Raw genomic sequence first — 26,751 nt, forward strand, 5'->3', positions numbered from 1 at the left:
AACCATGACTGTAGCCTCCAGTCATTTAATTATTTCAAACTACCTCAACAAACACGTCCTAATTTCTCTGGTGGGCTCACCTGTGACCTTCCCCAAGGTCAGTGATTTGATGGAGATGAACTCTGTGTCTGATGACAGGCTGTACTTTAGGTTCATGTCCTTGTCAATCTAGTGGATAGGGAAAAAAGGACATGGAGGTGTGAAGAACACACACAACCCTCCTGCTCCTCAACCTCCTGCTCCTCAACCTCCTGCTCCTCAACCCTCCTGCTCCTCACCCTCTTCACCCCCTGCTCCTCACCCTCCTGCTCCTCACCCTTTTCACCGCCCTGCTCCTCACCCTCTTCACTGCCCTACTCCTCACCCTCTTCACCCCCTACTCCTCACCCTCTTCACCCCCTACTCCTCACCCTCTTCACCCCCTGCTCCTCACCCTCCTGCTCCTCACCCTTTTCACTGCCCTGCTCCTCACCCTCTTCACTGCCCTGCTGCTCACCCTCTTCACCCCCTACTCCTCACCCTCTTCAATCCCTACTCCTCACCATCCTGCTCCTCACCCTCCTGCTCCTCACCCTTTTCACCGCCCTGCTCCTCACCCTCTTCACCCCCTACTCCTCACCCTCTTCACCCCCTACTCCTCACCCTCCTGGTCCTCACCCTCTTCACCCCCCACTCCTCACCCACTTCACCCCCCCCTCCTCACCCTCTTCACCGCCCTACTCCTCACCCTCTTCACCCCCTACTCCTCACCCTCTTCACCCCCTAATCCTCACCCTCCTCACCCCCTACTCCGCACCCTCCTGCTCTTCACCCTCTTCACCGCCCTACTCCTCACCCTCTTCTCTCTCCCCTGCTCCTCACCCTCCTCAATCTCTACTGTTCCTCACCCTATTCTCTCTCCCCTGCTCCTCACTCTCTGCTCCTCACCCTATTCTCTCTCCCCTGCTCCTCACAATCTTCACTCTCCCCTGCTTCTCACCCTATTCTCTCTCCCCTGCTCCACCCTATTCTCTCTCCCCTGCTCCTCACCCTATTCTGTCTCCCCTGCTCCTCACCCTATTCTCTCTCCCCTGCTCCTCACCCTATTCTCTCTCCCCTGCTCCTCACCCTATTCTGTCTCCCCTGCTCCTCACCCTCTTCTCTCTCCCCTGCTCCTCACCCTATTCACTCTCCCCTGCTCCTCACCCTATTCTCTCTCCCCTGCTCCTCACCCTCTTCTCTCTCCCCTGCTCCTCACCCTATTCTGTCTCCCCTGCTCCTCACCCTCTTCTCTCTCCCCTGCTCCTCACCCTATTCTGTCTCCCCTGCTCCTCACCCTATTCTCTCTCCCCTGCTCCTCACTCTCTGCTCCTCACCCTATTCTCTCTCCCCTGCTCCTCACAATCTTCACTCTCCCCTGCTTCTCACCCTATTCTCTCTCCCCTGCTCCACCCTATTCTCTCTCCCCTGCTCCTCACCCTATTCTGTCTCCCCTGCTCCTCACCCTATTCTCTCTCACCTGCTCCTCACCCTATTCTCTCTCCCCTGCTCCTCACCCTATTCTGTCTCCCCTGCTCCTCACCCTCTTCTCTCTCCCCTGCTCCTCACCCTATTCTGTCTCCCCTGCTCCTCACCCTCTTCTGTCTCCCCTACTCCTCACCCTCTTCACCCCCTACTCCTCACCCTCTTCACCCCCTACTCCTCACCCTCTTCACCCCCTGCTCCTCACCCTCCTGCTCCTCACCCTTTTCACTGCCCTGCTCCTCACCCTCTTCACTGCCCTGCTGCTCACCCTCTTCACCCCCTACTCCTCACCCTCTTCAATCCCTACTCCTCACCATCCTGCTCCTCACCCTCCTGCTCCTCACCCTTTTCACCGCCCTGCTCCTCACCCTCTTCACCCCCTACTCCTCACCCTCTTCACCCCCTACTCCTCACCCTCCTGGTCCTCACCCTCTTCACCCCCCACTCCTCACCCACTTCACCCCCCCCTCCTCACCCTCTTCACCGCCCTACTCCTCACCCTCTTCACCCCCTACTCCTCACCCTCTTCACCCCCTAATCCTCACCCTCCTCACCCCCTACTCCGCACCCTCCTGCTCTTCACCCTCTTCACCGCCCTACTCCTCACCCTCTTCTCTCTCCCCTGCTCCTCACCCTCCTCAATCTCTACTGTTCCTCACCCTATTCTCTCTCCCCTGCTCCTCACTCTCTGCTCCTCACCCTATTCTCTCTCCCCTGCTCCTCACAATCTTCACTCTCCCCTGCTTCTCACCCTATTCTCTCTCCCCTGCTCCACCCTATTCTCTCTCCCCTGCTCCTCACCCTATTCTGTCTCCCCTGCTCCTCACCCTATTCTCTCTCCCCTGCTCCTCACCCTATTCTGTCTCCCCTGCTCCTCACCCTCTTCTCTCTCCCCTGCTCCTCACCCTATTCACTCTCCCCTGCTCCTCACCCTATTCTCTCTCCCCTGCTCCTCACCCTCTTCTCTCTCCCCTGCTCCTCACCCTATTCTGTCTCCCCTGCTCCTCACCCTATTCTGTCTCCCCTGCTCCTCACCCTATTCTCTCTCCCCTGCTCCTCACCCTCTTCTCTCTCCCCTGCTCCTCACTCTATTCTGTCTCCCCTGCTCCTCACCCTATTCTCTCTCCCCTGCTCCTCACCCTCTTCTCTCTCCCCTGCTCCTCACCCTATTCTGTCTCCCCTGCTCCTCACCCTCTTCTCTCTCCCCTGCTCCTCACCCTATTCACTCTCCCCTGCTCCTCACCCTATTCTCTCTCCCCTGCTCCTCACCCTCTTCTCTCTCCCCTGCTCCTCACCCTATTCTGTCTCCCCTGCTCCTCACCCTATTCTGTCTCCCCTGCTCCTCACCCTATTCTCTCTCCCCTGCTCCTCACCCTCTTCTCTCTCCCCTGCTCCTCACTCTATTCTGTCTCCCCTGCTCCTCACCCTATTCTCTCTCCCCTGCTCCTCACCCTCTTCTCTCTCCCCTGCTCCTCACCCTATTCTCTCTCCCCTGCTCCTGCTCCTCACCCCTCTCCTGTTCCTACATTTCTATTTCATACATCAAATGTAGGAATCCCATTTGTTGTAAAAATCCCATATTTATCCATTGTTCACCTGTAGGTAGACGTCTTTTCCCTCACGGTGGATTCTGATACGGTGGAGGTGTCCGTCTGCCAGGCTGGAGGGTCTGGGAGTGAACACATCTGGCCTCCTGTCCACATGGAGATGGTACCAGATCTGGATACTCCCTGTAGACCACAACACAAGCTGGGTTAAACCGTGAATTCAAAGGGTTGAAGCCTACCTTGATAATCCTAGACGTGTCCCTACCGTTGCGTGCCAGGATGACTGCTATGTACTGCTGGCTGAAGGTGCTGACAGTGAGCAGCATGGCAGGGCTCTGTGTGGTCATGAAGATGAAAGCCATGTTCTCTCTGGCCCTGCTGTTCCCTCTGTAGACACTGGAGGCCTGGAAGCTCCTATTCTGTATCACAGAGAAAGGCTCCTGGAAGGTGTAGGTCACCGACGACTCTCTGTTAAACGACACAGACACCTCTGTAGGGACAGGCAGAGAGAGCATGGGTTAGGTAATGTATTTTATCATGGGTGACAGTCCAGCACAATATGGTCCTCTCTTACTTGTTGCTAGCCATCATGCTATAGTAACTACCCCAGAGGCAGCAACTTAAATAGCATCTGCCATTCTGCTAATATGTTTATGGCCATCTAAAAGTAAAAAGAAAAACCTTTTAAAAAATAACAATATTGTGTAAGTTCTGTGTTCCAGATGCTACGGTAGTGGGATTGGATCAAAGTGAGACTATTGTATTTCAGACCAGTGGAATATTTCAGGCTTGTCTGCTCCATGATAATGGAGGCCTAGATTAGTGTGAATGTGAGAGCAGAGACAGACCAAAGACAGCGGAGGAGGAAGGATCTGTCATCTCATCTCATCCCTCTTTGATCTCTTCTTCAGATGGACTCCAATCTGCACTCTGCCACTGATCTCAACACCTCTACTTCAATACTTCAAGAGCAAGTGAACATTAGGACTGAGGATAAGATCTTGATAAGATCTTTGGCCTAAGATTTTTGCTGGCATCGAATATTTCACTTGAAAACACTAAATATTCAAGGTTTTCATCACCTCTGAGCGATGTTAGATTTCTGTAAAAGGGCTGTCGTGACACAGCTCTATGTTAATCAACTTCTCCTGACTGCAGCAGATTGCACTTGGCGAGGGAACTTTTCACCCAGCTGTTAGAAATGATACTATACAAACTGCAAGTGCATGTTTTGTATGTAGACTTGAAGTTAAAGGTTAGAATCATAGATTCAGCATCAGAATGAATAGATGAAACAACATTACAGCTAAATCAACCCCTTAACCTCTGTGATGGAGTTACTATGCGTTTCACACCTTCCTTGCAGGAGGGCCCCCCATAGGCAGACTGAGAGCAGTCACAGACGTAGCCGCTGTTCTTCTCAATGCACCTCCCGCTGTTGTGGCAGAGACTGCTGGAGCCACTGCAGTGGCCGGGGCAGCCAGCGCTCACCCCCGGGGTCATCTTAGCCCGCTCCTCCAGGTTAAAGGTCACACCGTTTATAGTCAGAGTTCTGATGCAACCCAAGAAGCCCCTCTGCCTAGCCGCCGTTCCCCCTGGAGGAGGGACGACAGGTTATAAGTAGTTCATATGTTTATTAAAGTGTTATAACACAATTAGTATATAACGCATCACATTCTACTGAGTACTAGCTGCTGTTCCCCCAGGAGGAGGGACGACAGGTTATAACTAGTTCATAATGCTTGTTAAAATGTTACAACCAGATCTGGGTTCTGGAGACTGTGAGGCCAGCCCTACCAACACACAGCTGGCTACTGAGACTATGAGGCCAGCCCTACCAACACACAGCTGGCTGTTTAGACTGAGACTGTGAGGCCAGCCCTACCAACACACAGCTAGCTGATGAGACTGAGACTGTGAGGCCAGCCCTACCAACACACAGCTGGCTACTGAGACTGTGAGGCCAGCCCTACCAACACACAGCTGGCTGTTGAGGCTGTGAGGCCAGCCCTACCAACACACAGCTGGCTGTTGAGACTGAGATTATGAGGCCAGCCCTACCAACACACAGCTGGCTACTGAGACTGTGAGGCCAGCGCTACCAACACACAGGTGGCTACTGAGACTATAGGGCCAGCCCTACCAACACACAGCTGGCTGTTGAGACTGAGACTGTGAGGCCAGCCCTACCAACACACAGCTAGCTGATGAGACTGAGACTGTGAGGCCAGCCGTACCAACACACAGCTGGCTACTGAGACTGTGAGGCCAGCCATACCAACACACAGCTGGCTGTTGAGACTATGAGGCCAGCCCTACCAACACACAGCTGGCTACTGAGACTGAGACTATGAGGCCAGCCCTACTAACACACAGCTGGCTGATGGGACTGAGACTATGTGGCCAGCCCTACCAACACACAGCTGGCTGATGAGACTGAGGCTATGAGGCCAGCCCTACCAACACACAGCTGGCTGTTGAGCCTGAGACTGTGGCGCCAGCCCTACCAACACACAGCTGGCTACTGAGAATGTGAGGCCAGCCCTACCAACACACAGCTGGCTACTGAGACTGTGAGGCCGGCCCTACCAACACACAGCTGGCTACTGAGAGTGTGAGGCCAGCCCTACCAACACACAGCTGGCTGTTGAGACTGAGACTGTGAGACCAGCCCTACCAACACACAGCTGGCTACTGAGACTGTGAGGCCAGCCCTACCAACACACAGCTGGCTACTGAGACTATGAGGCTAGCCCTACCAACACACAGCTGGCTGTTGAGACTGAGACTGTGAGGCCAGCCCTACCAACACAATGCTAGCTGATGAGACTGAGACTGTGAGGCCAGCCGTACCAACACACAGCTGGCTACTGAGACTGTGAGGCCAGCCCTACCAACACACAGCTGGCTTCTGAGACTGTGAGGCTAGCCCTACCAACACACAGCTGGCTACTGAGACTATAGGGCCAGCCCTACCAACACACAGCTGGCTGTTGAGACTGTGAGGCCAGCCCTACCAACACACAGCTGGCTGTTGAGACTGAGACTATGAGGCCAGCCCTACCAACACACAGCTGGCTACTGAGACTGAGACTATGAGGCCAGCCCTACCAACACACAGCTGGCTGATGAGACTGAGACTATGAGGCCAGCCCTACCAACACACAGCTGGCTGATGAGACTGAGACTATGAGGCCAGCCCTACCAACACACAGCTTGCTGTTGAGACTGAGACTGTGAGGCCAGCCCTACCAACACACAGCTAGCTGATGAGACTGGGACTGTGAGGCCAGCCCTACCAACACACAGCTGGCTGTTGAGACTGAGACTGTGAGACCAGCCCTACCAACACACAGCTGGCTGATGAGACTGAGACTATGAGGCCAGCCCTACCAACACACAGCTGGCTGTTGAGACAGACTATGAGGACAGCCCTGCCAACACACAGCTGGCTGATGAGACTGAGACTATGAGGCCAGACCTACCAACACACAGCTGGCTGATGAGACTGAGACTATGAGGCCAGCCCTACCAACACACAGCTGGCTGATGAGACTGAGACTATGTGGCCAGCCCTACCAACACACAGCTAGCTGATGAGACTGAGACTATGAGGCCAGCCCTACTAACACACAGCTGGTTGATGAGACTGAGACTATGAGGCCAGCCCTACCAACACACAGCTGGCTGTTGAGACTGAAACTAAGGCTATGAGGCCAGGCTAGCCCTACCCACAAACAGCTGGCTGTTGAGACGGTGACTATGAGGACAGCCCTACCAACACACAGCTGGCTGATGAGACTGAGGCTATGAGGCCAGCTCTACCAACACACAGCTGGCTGTTTGAGCTGAGACTATGAGGCTAGCCCTACCAACACACAGCTGGCTGTTGAGACTGAGACTATGAGGCTAGTCCTACCCACAAACAGCTGGCTGTTGAGACTGAGACTATGAGGCCAGCCCTACCAACACACAGCTGGCTGTTGAGACTGAGACTATGAGGCTGGTCCTACCCACAAACAGCTGGCTGTTGAGCCGGAGGCGGAGGTGTCCCTCAGATGGAGCTTCCAGGAAGCGCAGGGGTAGCTGGTCCACCTGCAGGGAGGCCTCCTTTACGCTGCGCTCCGCCCTCACATAGTGCCACTGCCTGTCATTCAGGGGTACGTGGGACTTAATGGCCAGGACCACCGGCCCGTTTCCCACATCAAAGGAGAACGTCACTGCGACCGGAGCTGGGGGAACAGAACGGGGACACAAGCTGACAGTCATTCAGGTCAGTAGTGAATCTGAGACTCCTCTTTTCTATGGAACACCATTTCGTTCTATGTCGATGAGATACAAATGTGATGCATTGATCTTCAAAGGCTTTATTTGTGACCAAATCTTTACACAATTTGTTATTTTCTTGTTGGGGGAAGGCGGGGGCTATAGGTGCAATACACAAATTAATATAATTGAAAAGATAGCATCCACCTGTATGTAAATAACATTTTAAAAAATGAGTGAGCCTCCACCCCCAACCTCATCCTACGTCTCCATCCATCCAACCACCCACAGTACCTTACAGTCATATTATATATGCATATATATATATATATATATATATATATATATATATATATGCACTTATTTCAGAGCTCCAAATGGAATATTACGAAAGACTTCAAGAGAAGCTTTTACAGACTCATTTTGAACTCAAGACGGTGCTAGCCAGTACATTCACAATGTAGTTTGATCATTATTTTCTTCAACAGCCGCTGTTTACATGGCTGCCAAGGAAAATGTTATTAGAGGCTTGACAGCTTGATAACAGAGCACTGCGTGTGTCATTAGTATTACATTATGCAGCGCAGGTCAGGAGTGACATATTGATAACAGAGCACTGTGTGTGTCATTAGTATTACATTATGCAGCGCAGGTCAGGAGTGACATATTGATAACAGAGCACTGCGTGTGTCATTAGTATTACATTATGCAGCGCAGGTCAGGAGTGACATATTGATAACAGAGCACTGCGTGTGTCATTAGTATTACATTATGCAGCGCAGGTCAGGAGTGACATATTGATAACAGAGCACTGTGTGTGTCATTAGTATTACATTATGCAGCGCAGGTCAGGAGTGACATATTGATAACAGAGCACTGCGTGTGTCATTAGTATTACATTATGCAGCGCAGGTCAGGAGTGACATATTGATAACAGAGCACTGCGTGTGTCATTAGTATTACATTATGCAGCGCAGGTCAGGAGTGACATATTGATAACAGAGCACTGCGTGTGTCATTAGTATTACATTATGCAGCGCAGGTCAGGAGTGACATATTGATAACAGAGCACTGCGTGTGTCATTAGTATTACATTATGCAGCGCAGGTCAGGAGTGACATATTGATAACAGAGCACTGCGTGTGTCATTAGTATTACATTATGCAGCGCAGGTCAGGAGGTCTTTCTAACTGCATGTCAAATGTAGGCTACTGTAGCTGGGAAGTGTAGGCTACTGTAGCTGGGAAGTGTAGGCTACTGTAGCTGGGAAATGTAGGCTACTGTAGCTGGGAAATATAGGCTACTGTAGCTGGGAAATGTAGGCTACTGTAGCTGGGTGGTGTAGGCTACTGTAGCTGGGAAGTGTAGGCTACTGTAGCTGGGAAGTGTAGGCTACTGTAGCTGGGAAGTGTAGGCTACTGTAGCTGGGAAGTGCTTTCATCAGAAAACAGAAGATTTAGGATTTCAAACCACTGGCCTCCTCCAAATGGATCCTGGTGTGTGTGTGTGTGTGTGTGTGTGTGTGTGTGTGCGTGTGTGTGTGTGTGTGCGTGCGTGTGTGCGTGAGAGTATGGCTAACAAACTCACAGCTGAGCTCCACTCTGATGAAGTCCTTGAGGCCCACGTTCTCCAGGAAGACTCCTGAGGGAGCGCTGGTCTTGAAGTAGAAGGAGATGTCAGCGCTGAGCTCTGCCCGGAGGGTGGGGAAGTGCAGGTAGGATGACTCCTGGTAGAAGGACGCTGCATTCCACACAGACTCTAGAAAACAGGAAATACACGTATTTTTTAAGTTTGAACACAGTCAATAGTTACTCAGCATTTTGCCTGGAAAAACAAGGATGTTCAAAGGGACCATCTGTAAGATGAAAATGTTACAAAATAAAACAGTTCACCTACTGTCGCCATAACAACGCAGCGGGCCGATTCTGTAGAGCGCCTCAGAGCCAGTTCTGTTGGTGTCTCCAATCACGATCTCACTCACTGGTAAGTGCTCTTTGTAAGAAAGTACTCCTGTGTCATTAGCCCTGCAATAGACAGACAGGAGAGAAGCCTCTTAATTTCACTACAGATAAACTAATCCAATCCTCAGTCAGCATTGAAACTTCAGAGTAAACACTATAAAGATGTAGTGATCGATCAAGATCTGGACTGTATCTCAGGAGATATGCAAATTAGGTTCCCCAAATGCAAAATTACATGGGGGCACACAGGGTGAGAATAAATGTTTAAAAAAATTATGTACACAACAGAATTCTAGTTTAAAACAAATTATGTAATTAAGAATATTATCATAAGAACTGCAGTTGTATATGTTTTATAGTGATTTATACCTTCGTATAGTAAATGTTTTCCAGCAGTTGAGTTGTGATGAAGATTTCCCTGTATTTAAAGTTCTATGTGGAAAGTACGTAATGCGCCAAAAACATTTTCATTATGATCAAAAAGACAAACGCAAAGGTCTGTCCAGCCTTGATATTGATCAATGAACAGCCCAGCAGATACACAGAGAGACAAATTTGCCTAGCTACCATGAGTCGGTGTCGGCATCACAGTTGCAGAAGTAGTTCATGTCCATGCAGTTCTCCTCCAGGCTGCAGGAGCACTGCTGAACACCTGGCAGGAAGCCTCCCCAGTAGGTCCGTCTCTCTCCACCCTGGTCCACCCACCAGGACAGAGGGCTGCCATCTGGACCAGTCACAGGATTACAATTAGGTCCACATGTAGAGAAACAGAATCTGCACAGTGAATGTGATTAGAGCCCTGGGCATCTTTTGGTATCCCATGGCATTGTGTCAATGAGTCCTCAGTGATGTCAGTTAGACTTGCAGGGCTCATTTCCTGGAGCATCTGTAAGTGGCCCTGCTACAGTCTTCTGTCCCACAACATGACTCTGCCTGAGAGACACTACAGGCCGGCAGGAAGTATCCTCTCAGTTCTCTGCATAGATATAGGCTTCTATCAACACAACATGACTCTGCCTGAGAGACACTACAGGTCTGCAGGAAGTATCCTCTCAGTTCTCTGCATAGATATAGGCTTCTATCAACACAACTACATTCTGTTACATTTCAAACCCGCACACATTACAGATGCCCTCTCATGGAACTTACTTTGAGGTCTTGAAATAAACAGAGGTACAATATTGACAATTAAACAGTCTTCTTTGGCTCCAGTGTTGCTTGCCTATTTAAATCAGAGTACGTTCCAGTGTTGGGCAAACATTTGAAAGCTTAATACTAGACAAATTAGTTGTTGTTTATCGTTCTGTTTTTGTAGTCATGACAAATAATGTGCCAATGTGCATCCTCATTATTGAAACGGTACATTGATACAGCGCATTCGGAAAGTATTTAGACCCCTTGACTAGTCAGGATCCAGGCAAAGATGAACGGAACAAAGTACTGAGAGATCCTTGATGAAAACCTCCTCCAGAGCGCTCAGGCTGAGGCGAAGATTCACCTTCCAACAGGACAACGACCCTAAGCACACAGCTAAGACAACGCAGGAGTCGCTTCAGGACAAGTCTCTGAATGTCCTTGAGTGGCCCAGGCAGAGCCCGGACTTGAACCCGATCGAACATCTCTGAGAGACCTGAAAATAGCTGTGCAGCAACGCTCCCCATCCAACCTGACAGAGCTTGAGAGGATCTGCAGAGAAGAATGGGAGAAACTCCCCAAATACAGGTGTGCCAAGCTTGTAGCGTCATACCCAAGAAGACTCGAGGCTGTAATCACTGCCAAAGGTGATTCAACAAAGTACTGTGTAAAGGGCATGAATATTTATGTAAATGTAATATTTCAGTTTTTTATTTTTAAAACATTTGCTAATTTCTGGAAACATGTTTTGCATTTATCATTAAGGAGTATTGTGTGTAGATTTATGAGGAAAAATATGAATTGAATCCATTTTAGAATAAGGCTGTAACGTAACAAAATGTGGATAAAATCAAGGGGTCTGAATACTTTCCGAATGCCCTGTAGATTAAACGGTATAATGAATCGAGAAGATGAGTCAAAATTACAGTGTCATTGTGGATGCTAATTGGCCTTTTCTTGTCATATTACAAGCTGCAGCTGTTGCCTGTGGGCCGACACTACAGACACATAATTAAACAGATGAAAATGACAAACAAATGAATAACAATCAAACCTATTAAACGAATGTGAACCGTATTCCATTAATGCATGCAGGTTACACATTCATTACAGTGTGATGTATGAGTTCACAAAAATACACTTTTTAAATCATGCAAATTTACATAAATCCATTTGCCAAATTGGTCTAATAATTAACAATTATTGATTGCTATATTTATTCAACAGCTAAGTAACATGCTGTGTATGACAGAGGGGCTGAACATCATTGATCTCCTATAGAGAGAATATGTGTTGAAGCACAACAGCCAGCAGAAAACAACCTACAGTATTCATGTTCCATCTGACACGGTTCATATATAGCCCATGAAATGACTTGTTTCCTGTCTCTTATTGATCCACTGTGAAAATTAACTTGTTTGTTTTGCGCACACATGACAGCCAGGGAATCAGGGAATTCAGAACTTCATGAATGTTTCATGATTTAGGAGCAAATGTGGGATGCCTGGGAGACCGTTTGCTCTCAAAGCAATTGAAGATTGATGCTCAGAAACATGCTGGGCGGTAGCCTTTCAAGTTATTGCAAGATAATGGGATCAATGTTTAGAGGATTGAGCGTATATTCACACACTTAGGTCAGAGTCAGGTTCATTCTTAGAATACTAACCAGTCATATTATGGAACAGGTCCATCTGGGAACATGTCTAAGTTTGACTTTATAAGATGAACAGGATGCTATCAACCCAACTCACCTCTGGTGTTGAAGAGGCGGGACTTCCTACAGCTGTACATAACTTCCTGTTGACATTGCTCTGACCCGGACACGAGGGCCATCAGTTGTTCAGGTGAGGCGCTGTAGTTAAACTTCATAATGTAGGGCTTCTGTAGTGTAGAACCCTGGACCCTGACTGGATCTGTGCTGTTGTGGGTCACTACTGTCCACACCTTGTTCTCTACAACACAACATAGAACAAAACACAAACCTGAAGACATTTTGACCTGTAACATGCTGTACATGATGTGCAGAGCCGGTTGGTTGTGTCATTGTGAACCTTTTGATCATAAAACCTTGGATACATTCACAAGCTTTGACTTAATACAAGCCAATATCCAAATAAACATGTTGAATTAATGATTAGGTTGATTAAAAAGGGGCTTCCTGCATGTACAGTAATCCACAGTCAAACATACGACTTTCTGTAGGCTCTCTAACCAAGGGTGAATAGTTTGCATGATTCAATGAGGTGAGAACCTCTATTCATTACCATCCCCCCATTTGATGTACTATGGGGGAATTGGTGTTTACCTTGCCTGAGAGAAAATCCTCTTCCACTTTGTGATTATTCACATCCCAGGTTGTCAAGCTGAGAGTTATTTACATCTCTAATAGATTCTTTAATTGAGGTCAACCTGAGGCGACTCAATGCAAAATTATTAGGATTTGTGGGGGGCAAAAAAAAGAGGCAAACATTGTGATCTTGAGCCAGACTATCAACAGGCAGCCAGCCACACAGCCAGCCAGCCAACCACCCACCCAGCCAGCCAGCTAGCCAGCCAACCAACCACCCAGCCAGCCAGCCAGCCAGCCAGCCAGCCAACCAACCACCCAGCCACACAGCCAGCCAGCCAACCAACCACCCACCCAGCCAGCCAGCCAACCAACCAACAACCCAGCCAGCCAGCCAACCACCTCCGTAATTACTTAAATGTTGCATTTACCTCCGTAAAGGTCAGAGCTGTAAGCTCTTGACAGCAAGTAATGGATATTGTCTTGAGTGCCAGCGTTGAGGCATCAAGCTCTCATTCCTTTACTCTGTCTGTCAAAAGTCTAAAGCCCTGAAGACATGAGACACAGACTTGAATCAGAGCCTTGATCATTTTGTGTGTTCACTTTTTCTTCCACTTTTTTTGTTTTTGAGTAACTTTGCACACTTTTACACAAATACGTTCTTATTTACAGCAGATATTTACCCAAATATTTATTTGAAGCTCTCATTGTAACCAAAGGGCGGGTCCATATTGAGTAACCCTAATGATTTTCCACATGATAGCTTGGCTGTCAGTTGTGCTGTGGGTCAAAGCAATGTGATCTGTCAGTGACTGAATAGGATATTTCTTACCAAAACTGGGGGCCCCGGTGGCAGCTCACCTGTCATGTTGCAGTAGACCTGTGTGGGCCCCAGTGGACCACTGCCATCTGGATCAATGGAGAAGTAGCCTGAGGAGCTGCCAGTCAGACGGTAGGCCTCACATGATGCCTCATAGATGGCTACAGAGGAACACAGGGAAACATCATGCCTCATAGATGGCTACAGAGGAACACAGGGAAACATCATGCCTCATTGATGGCTACAGAGGAACACAGGGAAACATCATGACTCATAGATGGCTACAGAGGAACACAGGGAAACATCATGACTCATAGATGGCTACAGAGGAACACAGGGAAACATCATGACTCATAGATGGCTACAGAGGAACACAGGGAAGCATGACGTCTCATAGATGACTACACAGGGATCAATCATGCTCTCAAATGTCTGACAGAAATTTGATGAGAAAGTTTAAAAATTATTGTATTGGCTAGCATGTAACATAATTACAAAGTGGCTGGCAAATTTGCCATAGTTCTGAGTGGATATTAGTTGAGAAACTCTAAAACACAGACATCTACCTTTGAAAATAGGAATATAATATATGGTACATAAATATATATGCTTTATACATGCTTTATATGAAACTACACATCCAAGTATAACTGACCAAATTATGAAAAACAAGCATAGTCATTTTGAATTCCGTAAAGTGAGTGTGGAAGAGGTGAAAAAAAGTACTGTTGTCTATCAACAATGACAAGCCACCGGGGTCTGACAATCTGGATGGAAAATTATTGAGGATGATAGTGGACGATATTGAGGATGATAGTGGACTATATTGCCACTCCTATTTGCCATCTCTTCAATCTTAGCCTACAGGAAATAGTGTTCCCTCAGGCCTGGAGGGAAGGAAAAGTCATTCCGCTACCCAAGATTAGCAACGCACCCTTTACTGGCTCAAACAGCCGACCAATCAGCCTGTTACCAACACGAAGTAAATGGCCTTTTTTTTGCCTTCACCTCCCTTATCTTACCTCATTTGCTCACATTGTATATAGACTTATTTTTCTACTGTATTATTGACTGTATGTTTGTTTTACTCCATGTGTAACTCTGTGTTGTTGTATGTGTCGAACTGCTTTGCTTTATCTTGGCCAGGTCGCAATTGTAAATGAGAACTTGTTCTCAACTTGCCTACCTGGATAAATAAAGGTGAAATAAAATAAAAATGTAGAGAGTTACCTGTCTAACAGAACACAGAGAGTTCTTTAATGGAAGAACCAACATAATCCAGGTAGAGTCAGGCATTCCCCAGGGCGGCTGTCTAGGCCTCTTACTTTTTTTCAATCTTTACTAATGACCTGCTACTGGCTCTGAGTAAAGCCTGTGTGTCTATGTATGGTGATGACTCTATACATGTCAGCTACCACAGCAAGTGAAATTACTTAAATGGCTGCAGTCAGTATCAGAATTGGTGGCAAGAAATAAGTTAGTGCTAAATATTTCAAAACCTAAAAGCATTGTATTTGGGACAAGCCATTCACTAAATCCTAAACCTCAACTACATATTGTAATGAATAATGTGAAAATTGAATGAATAATGTGGAAATTGAGCAAGTTGAGGAGACTAAACTGCTTGGCGTAACACTGGATGGTAAACTGTTATGGTCAAAACATGTTGATGCAACAGTAGCTAAGAACTGTCCATAATAATGCACTACTCTGTCTTCTTAACAATGATATTAACAATGATATCAACAGGGCAGGTCCTAGGCCCTAGTTTTGTCACAACTGGAACACTGTCCAGTCATGTGGTCAGGTGCAACAAAGAATAGGGCAGAACAGGGAAGAACAAGAACAGAGATTTACACACACATACACATGGATTTTGTGTTGTAGATATGTGGTAGTAGAGTAGTGGCCTGAGGGCACACACTTAACGTGTTGTGAAATCTGTTGTGAATGTATTGTAATGTTTTGAAAATTGTATAACTGCCTTGATTTTTTTGGGACCCCAGGAAGAATAGCTACTGCCTACGTAGGAACTAATGGGGATTGATAATACATAGAAATACAATTGGACCTTGTCATACTAATGTTGTCATCTTCCCATATTGCATATGTCATATTGCACACATGTAACTAAGAAAAGTTAGCAAGCCAGACACTATTATACATTAAAAAGAGTATGTTCGAAGTAAGTGGGGGCATTTTCAATCATGTGGTGCACATTCATATCAAGGTACACTGCATCCACTGGTTGAATAAACAAGAAATCAGTATTCAGGAGCAGAGGGTTCTGAGAGCGCTCAGTGGTGAATATCGAAAAGGGTATCTGTCTGGAGACGACAGATGAGACGAGAAACTTCCATGTGTCAGACTGAGGATCTTGATGTACAACTAACAGGGATTACCTGAGACCCAGATAGTTAAGCCAGGGGACTGATCACTACAGGTTCACTCTGGCTTTAAACCATCTCATGTTGTTACCCCTTTGAGTTACACTTTATAAGGCACATGGATAACAGCTCTATGTGATTGTGAGATACATTTAGATATAGTGCATATCCCGTCATGGGGTGTATTGCGCAGTATTGTCAAGAACACATTTGAGAAAGGAGTGGTGAGTATTACTGTAAGGTACTGTATATAGTGTAGCTAAGAAGAGCAGGCGGGGACTCACAGTTGTGGCAGGTGGCTCCAGTGTATCCTGTCCCAGAGCAGTCGCAGTAGAAGCAGCTCCAAGACTGGGAACACTGCCCTCCATGTTCACAGAAGTTGGGCAGACATCTGGAGATAGGCAACAGCAGAAATATACATGACCTTGTCATGTATAAAGATATCTATACTATGCATGAGCAAATGCCAGTGTGTTCATAATAAAACATTTAAAAACATTCCAAAGGTAGAAAATCAACTGCAAATCTGTTTTTACAATGTCAGAGATTGATGATATACTGTACGTATACTTGTTATTTGTTTGAAAGATTCTAAACTTGTTTTCCCAGTAATAAACACAAACAATCACACAACGAAAAGTCTTAGAAGGATAAAGTGTTGGCAAACAAAGAAATGCAATCAAAGCCCAAACACATATCTGTAAGATCTCACAATCCTTTCTGTAAAGACGGGTCAACATGTGATTTGTCTTTGTGTCCAGGCCTACTATCCTGAACCTTGCATTATCTGCTAAGGAGACTCCCTCCCAATATATTTTTCATTGCCTTGTCATTATCAAGGCACGGTCTGACACCCGAGTACTCAAGAGGTGAGACGACACAGTTTGTGCATTTTTCTTTTGCCGTTGATTTACAAAACCGCTCGGTAAATCCCAAATTAATTGGTACCCCTCAAACTCAGACTGTTTGGGCAACTGGTAAACAAACACAGTACTGTGTTATTATGTTTGAAAAAAATAAACGGCAGCATAATCACATCAAACCCAGAACATGTGTTTATGGCTTTTTGAACACCCAGCGCTTCACAGAAATTCTTCTGCTAACCTCAATTTCCTGATTAATAGTATTCTCCTCAAGCCTCCTTCAGTTTTGCGTAATTGCCCGGCTTTCAAGCACGCAGCTATACAAAGCAGGCATCTACAATTTCATACACTGTCGTCTTTCTCCCATGAATTGCTATGGACCGGAGTGACCGCGGCGTGGATAAGGTAACAAGCCGTGGTTTCATTACTGTAGTACTGTTTCTAGTGTTGTGTTCAGGGCTGCCCTCACAGGTCATGAAATTAGAAGCCGCGGCACAGAAGTGAACACTTGCAAAAAACTGTCGTCATGAAATTTGATTGGACACAGAGAAAAGAAGATTAGCACTCGTAAAGGTTAATCTTCCAATCCTTTTAATTAAGCATAGTTCTGGTAGTTACATCAAGACACGCCACTCTGATGGACGATGACACATTTCCAACCATCTGCTTGCACTAGCCTCCCTAAATAATATTGCATGGCAGTGAAATCTACAACACATTCAGCGTACTCTTTGAGGAAGGCTCCATGAGAGGCAGCCAATACACACAGACAGCTGTTTTGTTGTCACCAAGCATCTCATTTCCTCTTTTTACAAATTCTATTGCTTTAACTAACATCAACTAACATTTAAACTGTAATTGTTCCACACACTCCAACAGAATCTCAATCTGCCGGTTCGCATTCCGAACAGAACAATCAGTTATAGCAGTGATCTGACATCAGAGGTAGGATTCCCCACAGGGTGAATACAAGGAGAAATGCCTGCTCTCTTGTTTGTCTCCTCCCTGTAAGTGTTTCCGTGTTTCCACAACCTTGCCATGACATCCATTCAGCGTGTACTAATTCCACCCATTGGTCCCACAACAGAGTGGGGCAATAAGGGAATGAGAGGACGCCATGCGCCACACAGGAAGCAGCTTGTTAGCAGGGCCCTCAACCAGGATGATGAGGCTACAGTACCATGCTCCATTGCATGGTCTAATTGGCCGAGCCTATCTGTAAGGCTATCTCTATTGGCTGTGGTGGAGAGAATAAATGCCGTTTTGTTTTAGTTTCTCATCCAAACACACCAACATTTGGGGATTGGAGCACCACCTTACTTGGTATAACGTCTGCAGAAACCCTAAAATCCAACCTGTCATGGATGCTACATGTGTCAAACTGCAGCTCCTTGTAGTCTCCTAGTCGTCCTTGGTGCACCAGGTTCAGGTCCATGGGCTGGCTGTTGATGGAGAAGAGACGCATGCACCCCTGGAACGCCAATGTGGGGTTCTCACAGCCTGAGACGTTCAGAGACGGACAACCTGTGACACAGATTGAAAAACTGTATACATCTTTAGATAATGTCTTCAGAAGCTGCACCAAAACCTGACCACCAAGACCTGGTCTCATGAGACAGTTATGCAGACAACAAGTGTGGCCTTACCTCCGAAGTAGAGGCTGTCTCCTGCCTCCATGTGGTCTCCCAGCTCCATAGTTGAGGACGGCTCATTGTCCAGAGTCATGGTGACCTGGAGACCTCGGGAGCTGAGACTCGCAGAGTGCCACAGTCCATCATTCACTCTGTAACCTGTGGACACAGCGAGGTGTTGTTTCTGTGCACGTTTCAATGAGACACCACCAATCTCTATTACAGGCTTATCTGACATCACTCGCAGGTTCTTTCAGGGACTGTTGGGATTGTGATCTCCAACATGGGTAATATTTCAGATTACGTTGTTCGTGCTAGGCCTACATATTACAAATCAGAGCCTGTCATTGGCTGTGTAATCTATGGTCACGTGCTACGACATACTACACTGTACTATGAAGAGAAGAGGACATGGAAATACAAATGAATGACTATGTGGTTGGTCAGATTGAAGCTAAATCATTGCCAGAGGACAGAACGTAATGCTGTGACTGTACTGGTGGTTATTGTTGGATGAAACATTGATTTGGCAGTCGGTGCCAACTCAAAATAGACCTACAGTAACAGTGGATTGTGGGATATTAATTTTGATTGTCCTTTATAGTGAAGGGCTTCCAAGCTGTGGCGGTCTTTCTGTGGGTCTATAATTCCCTCTGTGCCTGCCATCTGCTGAAAGTCTGGGCTCTGCAATCCAATGTAATTCTACATGTTATTTCTGTCTGACTGCAATCCTGCAGAACTGGCATCCAAAATACAAGATATAAAGGATGGGATTTTAACTCAAACCATTCAAAGAAGATGAAGCGTCCTCTGAGTTTATAGGGGGCAAAAGATAATAGAAATGATGTATATGAAATGTGCAAAACCAAACACAGATGGTCTCCGCCTGGATGATGGATGAGTTTTTCACTGTCTGCCTGTTTCACTGGAATGATGAGCCTTTTATACTCTGAGTCCCCATAGACAGAACCACTGATTCCAGCATAGAGTGGGTCTGGGTCAGCTAGACTAGAGGCTGTTGGCCCTCACCGGTGGAGACCTCTTCTTTCTGCTGAGCTGACATGTGGTGGGTCAGACGCAGCCGACAATTGCTGATCTGCAGCTCCAGTCGCTGGGGCTCCAGGGCCAGGCGGGTGGAGAGCAGTAGCCCATCTGGGTTCCATGTTCTGAACTGGAAACGCACAGCGAAGCCCCCCGAAGCAGACAGAGTGGCCGGGAGCGACAGGAAGCTGCTGCTGGAGCTCAGGAAAGTAGTGGACACCAGCTGGGGCTCAGAGCACGAGAAGGTCACGTTGCCCTGGTGACACACACAGAGCACACATATGACGGAATGATTTACTCACACCATCATCAACATGATGAATACATAATGAATCTCATGTTGGGTTTACTGTACGTTCATCTGAGCAGAATGACAAACAGTGGGCTGGTAAAGGAAGGTATCAACTGAATATGGTGCTTAGATAACTAAATTGCCTGTAAGAACCAAAACAATATTGAGAATGCCATATATAGCCAAATGACTATCTGAAATTTAAAAGGTGCATTACAAGACCACCACAAATGCAGAAATGTAATATAATATCAAACTATGACATTTCTGAGTTTCTCCGCTCCAATCTAGGTCAGCCATCAGGTGGGCAAAGAAAGAACACACTAATGCCAAGTGGTCCAGAGGCCTTGTGTGGTACATGGAGCTAAAGAGCAGCCATGTCAATTGAGGTCAGCGGCCCATCAATCCCAGAGCCTTAGAGGCAGGGAAGAGCAATCGGCAGCACTTGACTCTCAATGTGATCCCTCGCCACCAGACCACCACCTCAGGTGCTATTCCACATTGAAATTCCATTACGGATTCCATCATGGCAGTCAGTGAGCAAAATTGCTCACTTTCTCAATTGTAAGTAAAGGCCTTTTAACATAGCAATCAGAATTTCAAGGGAAAAAAAGGTGCCTGTGATACAATTATGTGGCACTTAGGCTTCTGTCTGATTTGATGGGGGGGGGGGGGTCTATTCATGTGTTTAGAATTAATGACATAGTAGTGAGGGTCAGATATAACTTAAACGGTAGAGAGAATATAGATTGGTTTTCTCACTCAATGTTTTCCTCTACGGACAGAAAGCTATGTGACTAACTCAAATACAAATGTGATTAAACATAGTCGAATCACATTGTAGGCAAACGTGAAATCTCACTGCAACAGTGCAATTAAAACAGTCTGAGTTCACAGAGGCTTTGGTTGATTAACTACTTTGTCCCCATACTATTTTAAGGATGTACTAATAATCTATGGTATGGTTGGTTGACAATGGTTGTCATACCACGCTGTAGATCTGAGGCTTGCGTCGCTTGGCTAGGTCGATGATGTTGATCCCATTGTAGTAGAGGTTCTCCATGCAGCCATGGAAGTTCTTCCTCAGGAAGGTACCAGGCTTACCTGGCAGTGGGATGCCCCCGAAGCTGAGCTTTGATGAGGAAAAAGGGTGAAACGTTGACATCACTATTAAACGTATACAGGATAAGATAACTTGGTTGAACTATTTACTTGGTTTGAAGTGTCTGACTATTCTACAGTAAGGTGTTTGGATAGGCACACCTCATAGTCCACCTCCAGGGAGTCTCCTTCCCCCTTGGTTTGAAGTGTCTGACTATTCTACAGTAAGGTGTTTGGATAGGCACACCTCATAGTCCACCTCCAGGGAGTCTCCTTCCCCCTTGGTTTGAAGTGTCTGACTATTCTACAGTAAGGTGTTTGGATAGGCACACCTCATAGTCCACCTCCAGGGAGTCTCCTTCCCCCTTGGTTTGAAGTGTCTGACTATTCTACAGTAAGGTGTTTGGATAGACACACCTCATATCTACTTCCCCCTTGGTTTGAAGTGTCTGACTATTCTACAGTAAGGTGTTTGGATAGACACACCTCATAGTCCACCTCCAGGGAGTCTCCTTCCCCCTTGGTTTGAAGTGTCTGACTATTCTACAGTAAGGTGTTTGGATAGACACACCTCATAGTCCACCTCCAGGGAGTCTCCTTCCCCCTTGGTCCTGAAGTGCTGTGTGTGGGTGTCCACGGTGAGGTTGACCTGCTTCTGGAAGCGCTCGATGAGGACAGAGTGCCAGTGCTGGTCGTCCAGAAGACTGCTGAGAGTGACCGCAACACGCCCACTGCTGAACCGCAGCCTTGTGTCATCTGAAGACAGAGAACAGACAGAGAGCAAGATAATATGGTTACTTTGATATAGATCATAAAACAGCCCAGTATATTGAGGAAAGAAGAGGTCTCCTTCTGTCCTGTTACACATGACCTTTGACTCCTTGACCTCTGCGAGATGACGTTTACCAGGTTGAGGTAGAGGGCCAGCCTGCCCCGGTGTGACTAACTCACCCAGGTTGAGGGCCAGCTTGCCCCGGTGTGACTAACTCACCCAGGTTGAGGTAGAGGGCCAGCCTGCCCCGGTGTGACTAACTCACCCAGGTTGAGGGCCAGCTTGCCCCGGTGTGACTAACTCACCCAGGTTGAGGTAGAGGGCCAGCCTGGCCCGGTGCAGCTCCAGTGTGATGTAGTTGCCCCTCTGACCCTCTCCATGGAGCAGCACCCCCTCAGCCTGGCGGCTCTTGAAGCGCAATGAGATCACATCCTTCACCGTGCTCATGGACTTCTGGTTAAACCGGTAGAGTAGGGAACTTCTGCCATCAAAGTCTGCCACGTCTGATTCTGAAGGCAATCAACAGACAGTTAAACGGTTTGGCATTGGATTACTTGCTTCCTGTCACAAAGAACCTATTATGAACAGACTGCTATAGCGCTCTGCACTTCATACCTATGAAGGAAATGCAAGTGTCTACATCAATGGTAGTATTTAAATGTACACTGAACTAAAATATAAAAGCAACATGTAAAGTGTTAGTCCCATGTTTCATGAGCTGAAATAAAAGATCTCCGAAATGTTCCATAAGCACAAAAATCTTATTTCTCTCAAATCTTGTGCACAGAATTGTTTACACCTGACAGGTGTGGCATATCAAGAAGCTGATTAAACAGCAAGATCATTACACAAGTGCGCCTTGTGCGGGGGAACAGAAAAGGACACTCTAAAATGTGCAGTTTCATCACACAACACAATGCCTCATAAGTCTCAAGTTTTGAGGGAGTGTGCAATGTGTCGTGTGGGGGAGCGGTTTGCTGGTGACAACGTTGTGAACAGAATGCCCCATGGTGGTGGTGGGGTTATGGTATTTGCAGGAATAAGCTACGGACAACAAAAACAATAGTTTTTTATCTATGGCAATTTGAATGCACAGCGATACCATGATGAGATCCTGAGGCCTTTGTTGTACCATTCATCCGCCGCCATCACCTCATGTTTCAGCATGATAATGCATGGCCCCATGTCGCACTTCCTGGAAGCGGCTTGCATACTCTCCAGACATGTCACGCATTGAGCATTTTTGGGACGCTCTGGATTGACGTGTACAACAGCGTGTTCCAGTTCCTGCCAATATACACCAACTTTGCACAGCCATTTAAGAGGAGTGGGACAACATTCCACAGGCCCCAATCAACAGCCAACTCTATGAGAAGTGTTCCGCTGCATGAGGCAAATAGTGGTCACAGCAGATACTGACTGGTTTTCTGATCCATGCCCCTACCCTTTGTTTTAAGGTACACTATACAGTATATACAAAATTATTGAGACACGCCTTCAAATTAGTATATTTGGCTATTTCAGCCACACCCGTTGTTGTATAAAATCGAGCACACAGCCATGCAATCTCCATAGACAAATGTTGGCAGTAGAATGGTCTTACTGAAGAGCTCATTGACTTTCAACATGGTACTGTCATAGAATGCCACCTTTCCAACAAGCCAGTTTGTCAAATTTCTGCCCAGCTAGAGCTGCCCCGGTCAACTGTAAGTGATGTTATTGTGAATTGGAAATGTCTAGGAGCAACAACGGTTCAACCACAAAGTGATAGGCCACACAAGCTCACAGATGTAATCGCAGAGTGCTGAAGCGCGTAGCGTGTAAAAATCATCTGTCCTCATTTGCAACACACATTTGCAACACACTTATGTCAGCATAATAACTGTTTGTCGGGAGCTTCATGAAGTGGGTTTCCATGGCCGAGCAGCCTCACACAAGCCTAAGATCACCATGAGCAATGCCAAGTGTCAGCTGGAATTGTGTAAAGCTTGCCCCCATTGGACTCTGGAGCAGTGTGAATGTGTTCTCTGGAGTGATGAATCACACTTCACCATCTGGCAATCGAAAGGAGGAATCTGGATTTGGTGGATGCCATGAGAATGCTACCTGCCCGAATGTACAGTACCATCTGTAAAGTTTGGTAGAGGAGGAATAATGGTTTGGGGCTGTTTTTCATCCCTTAGTTCCAGTGAAGGGAAATCTTAAAGCTACAGCATTCGATGACATTCTTGACGATTCTATGCTTCCAACTTTGTGGCAACAGTTTGAGGAAGGCCCTTTCCTGTTTCAGATGCCCCCGTGCACAAAGCGAGGTCCATACAGAAATGTTGTTGAGATCGATGTGGAAGAACTTGACTGGCCAGCACAGAGCCCTGACATTAAGTACATCGAACACCTTTGGGATGAATTGGAAAGCCGACTGCGAGCCAGCCAACCTCACTAAAGCTTGTGGCTGAATGGAAGCAAGTCCCCGCAGCAATGTCCCAACATCTAGTGGAAAGCCTTCCCAGAAGAGTGGAAGCTATTATAGCAACAAAGGGTGGACCAACTCCATATTAATGCCCATGATTTTGCAATGATATGTTCGACGAGCAGGTGAGCAGCACATACTTTTGGTCATGTAGTGTACTTGGTTTTTTACCTGCATTAAGTACTAATTTCAGTTCAACAAAGGCTTTCTGCAGGGCAATAAAGGCAGATTGAAACTCTGACAGAGCTTTATCAGCTGTGGGAGCAATAGCATACACCACAGTGTCATCTGTATACACTATAAAGTTACAATTTTGTACAGATAAATGAATATCGTACATTTAAATATTGAAAAGAACCGGACCAAGAATCGATCCCTGTGGGACACCTTTTGTTATGTCCATAAAACATGATTTAACACCATCAGTAAATACTCCTTCACATACATGTTTGTTTGAACTCATCCAAGATTGATTTAGACTGTATTTGTCTTACAGGCCACATACACTACAACAACAAAAGTATCTGTGACCAACAGATGCATATCTGTATTCCCAGTCATGTGAAATCCATAGATTAGGGCCAAATTAATGTTTAAATTGACTGATTTCCTTATATGAACGGTAACTCTTGTAAAATCTTTGAAATTGTGGCATTGTTGCGTTTATATATTTTTTCAGGATATATTATGCTGGAAGCCATTTCCATGTGTAACTGGATAGAGAAAATCTCTGACATAGACTTGTTATTTTTCTTAGATAATTACAGTATCTAGCTCTTGTGCTCGCTCACCCCTTTCTGTCATACACAATTGATTCCTGTAAGTGCTCAAAAAGGCAAGTTATTAGTTTGCCATAGGGAGAATTGTCAGCCTTACCCATTGAATTTATTCACTGAGAGACCTGGAGTACATTCATCTCTATTTGCATATCCATTAATGTAATGACATGAACATTGCAGAACAAAAAAATAAAACTATTTTTCATCTCTCTCCCTCACTCGCTCTTTTCTCTCTGTGTCATGAATTGATCGACCTATTTTACAGTTCAAAATGAAGATGTGTATTGCCCCTCCTTTTATTTACTGTACTTTGAGCTGCATTTATTAGCAGAGCATCCAACATGAATACAGGGATCATGCTGTGGAACCATTCGGCATGATGAAAGTGCTCACTCAGGGATAATTCTAACTGTCCAGTAATACACTAATGATATATATATATTAGTATGATGGTAATTCACTTGTTGATCAGAGTATTTTAATTTATTGTTGGAGCTAGTAACTTCAGCATTTTGCTGCACCTGTTGTAACACCTGCAAAATCTGTGTACACGGCCAATAAACATTAATTTGATTAGATTGATTAATTTAACATTACCCTGGATCTCAACTGGCATGCCTGCCTGGCTGTTACTGTCTGTCTCTATTGGTCGGCATTTTACTTTAATAATTTGTGATAAAAGAGAGAATTGCATCAATATCAAAATCCTATCTACTATATTTCTGCAGTTGTCCTCAAACATCCTGCTTTCATTCAAGTTATACACAGAAGTAGGGTGTTCTGGATGTAATGGGTGGAGGGGCAACTTACTGTAGGCATTATGATATTAGCTGAACGTGTTTGGTCTGAATGTAAGGGCTGGTGGTCACTTTAATGTAAGCACTGTCTATATGGTCTGAATGTAAGGGATGGTGGTCTGATCACACACTGTAGGCACAGCCTATATGGTCTGAATGTAAGGGATGGTGGTCTGATCACTCACTGTAGGCACAGCCTATATGGTCTGAATGTAAGGGATGGTGGTCTGATCACTCACCTTAGGCACTGTCTATATGGTCTGAATGTAAGGGATGGTGGTCTGATCACTCACTGTAGGCACAGCCTATATGGTCTGAATGTAAGGGATGGTGGTCTGATCACTCACTGTAGGCACAGCCTATATGGTCTGAATGTAAGGGATGGTGGTCTGATCACGCACTGTAGGCACTGCCTATATGGTCTGAATGTAAGGGATGGTGGTCTGATCACTCACTGTAGGCACAGCCTATATGGTCTGAATGTAAGGGCTGGTGGACACTTTAATGTAAGCACCGCCTATATGGTCTGAATGTAAGGGATGATGGTCTGATCACTCACTGTAGGCACAGCCGTAGACCTCCACTCTGAGTCCCACCCAGCCACTGGGGTTCCAGTCCAGGGGGACGAAGCGCAGGAAGCGGCTTCTGATAGAGTGGGACAACTTGTGGTGGACGACACCGTCAGCGTTCACGTTCCCCACAAACCTCTGCAGACAGATAGAGAGAGGAGGAAGAGAGTAGGGAGAGAGAGGAGTAAGAGGAGAGGGAGAGGAGAACAGGCAGCAGGGAAACGCCAACATAAATATATAAATACGTATTTAATATATACACTACGGTCAAAAGTTTAAGAACACCTACTCATTCAAGGGTTTTCATTTTCCTTAATTTTACTATTTTCTGCATTGTATAATAATACTGAATACGTCAAAACTATTAAATAACACATATGGAATCATGTTGTAACCAAAAAAGTGTTAAACAAATCAAAATATATATTATATGTGAGATTCTTCAAATAGCCACCCTTTGCCTCGATGACAGCTTTGCACACTCATGGCATTCTCTCCACCAGCTTCATGAGGTAGTCACCTGGAATGCAT

The 26,751-nt window shown here is 46.2% G+C and overlaps 1 protein-coding gene across 1 annotated transcript in view; it reads right to left on the bottom strand.

Moving 5' to 3' along the window:
* LOC116357693 (contactin-associated protein-like 5) overlaps positions 1–26,751 on the bottom strand; it is a 71,936-nt gene that overhangs the window by 9,437 nt on the left and 35,748 nt on the right. Inside the window, exons 4-21 of the mRNA XM_031805557.1 lie at positions 26,211–26,358; positions 21,911–22,114; positions 21,405–21,589; positions 20,721–20,864; positions 19,429–19,696; positions 18,415–18,558; positions 18,124–18,292; positions 16,190–16,296; positions 13,560–13,679; positions 12,163–12,363; positions 9,845–10,001; positions 9,213–9,340; positions 8,904–9,074; positions 7,064–7,282; positions 4,406–4,645; positions 3,316–3,540; positions 3,100–3,233; positions 81–168 (exon numbers count right to left, since the gene is read on the bottom strand). Of these exons, the coding sequence (XP_031661417.1) occupies positions 81–168; positions 3,100–3,233; positions 3,316–3,540; positions 4,406–4,645; positions 7,064–7,282; positions 8,904–9,074; positions 9,213–9,340; positions 9,845–10,001; positions 12,163–12,363; positions 13,560–13,679; positions 16,190–16,296; positions 18,124–18,292; positions 18,415–18,558; positions 19,429–19,696; positions 20,721–20,864; positions 21,405–21,589; positions 21,911–22,114; positions 26,211–26,358 (3,052 nt within the window). The remainder of the gene's footprint in view (positions 1–80; positions 169–3,099; positions 3,234–3,315; positions 3,541–4,405; positions 4,646–7,063; positions 7,283–8,903; positions 9,075–9,212; positions 9,341–9,844; positions 10,002–12,162; positions 12,364–13,559; positions 13,680–16,189; positions 16,297–18,123; positions 18,293–18,414; positions 18,559–19,428; positions 19,697–20,720; positions 20,865–21,404; positions 21,590–21,910; positions 22,115–26,210; positions 26,359–26,751) is intronic.

The sequence above is a fragment of the Oncorhynchus kisutch genome, linkage group LG26, assembly GCF_002021735.2.
Source record: "Oncorhynchus kisutch isolate 150728-3 linkage group LG26, Okis_V2, whole genome shotgun sequence".
In the NCBI taxonomy this organism is placed as follows: domain Eukaryota; kingdom Metazoa; phylum Chordata; class Actinopteri; order Salmoniformes; family Salmonidae; genus Oncorhynchus; species Oncorhynchus kisutch.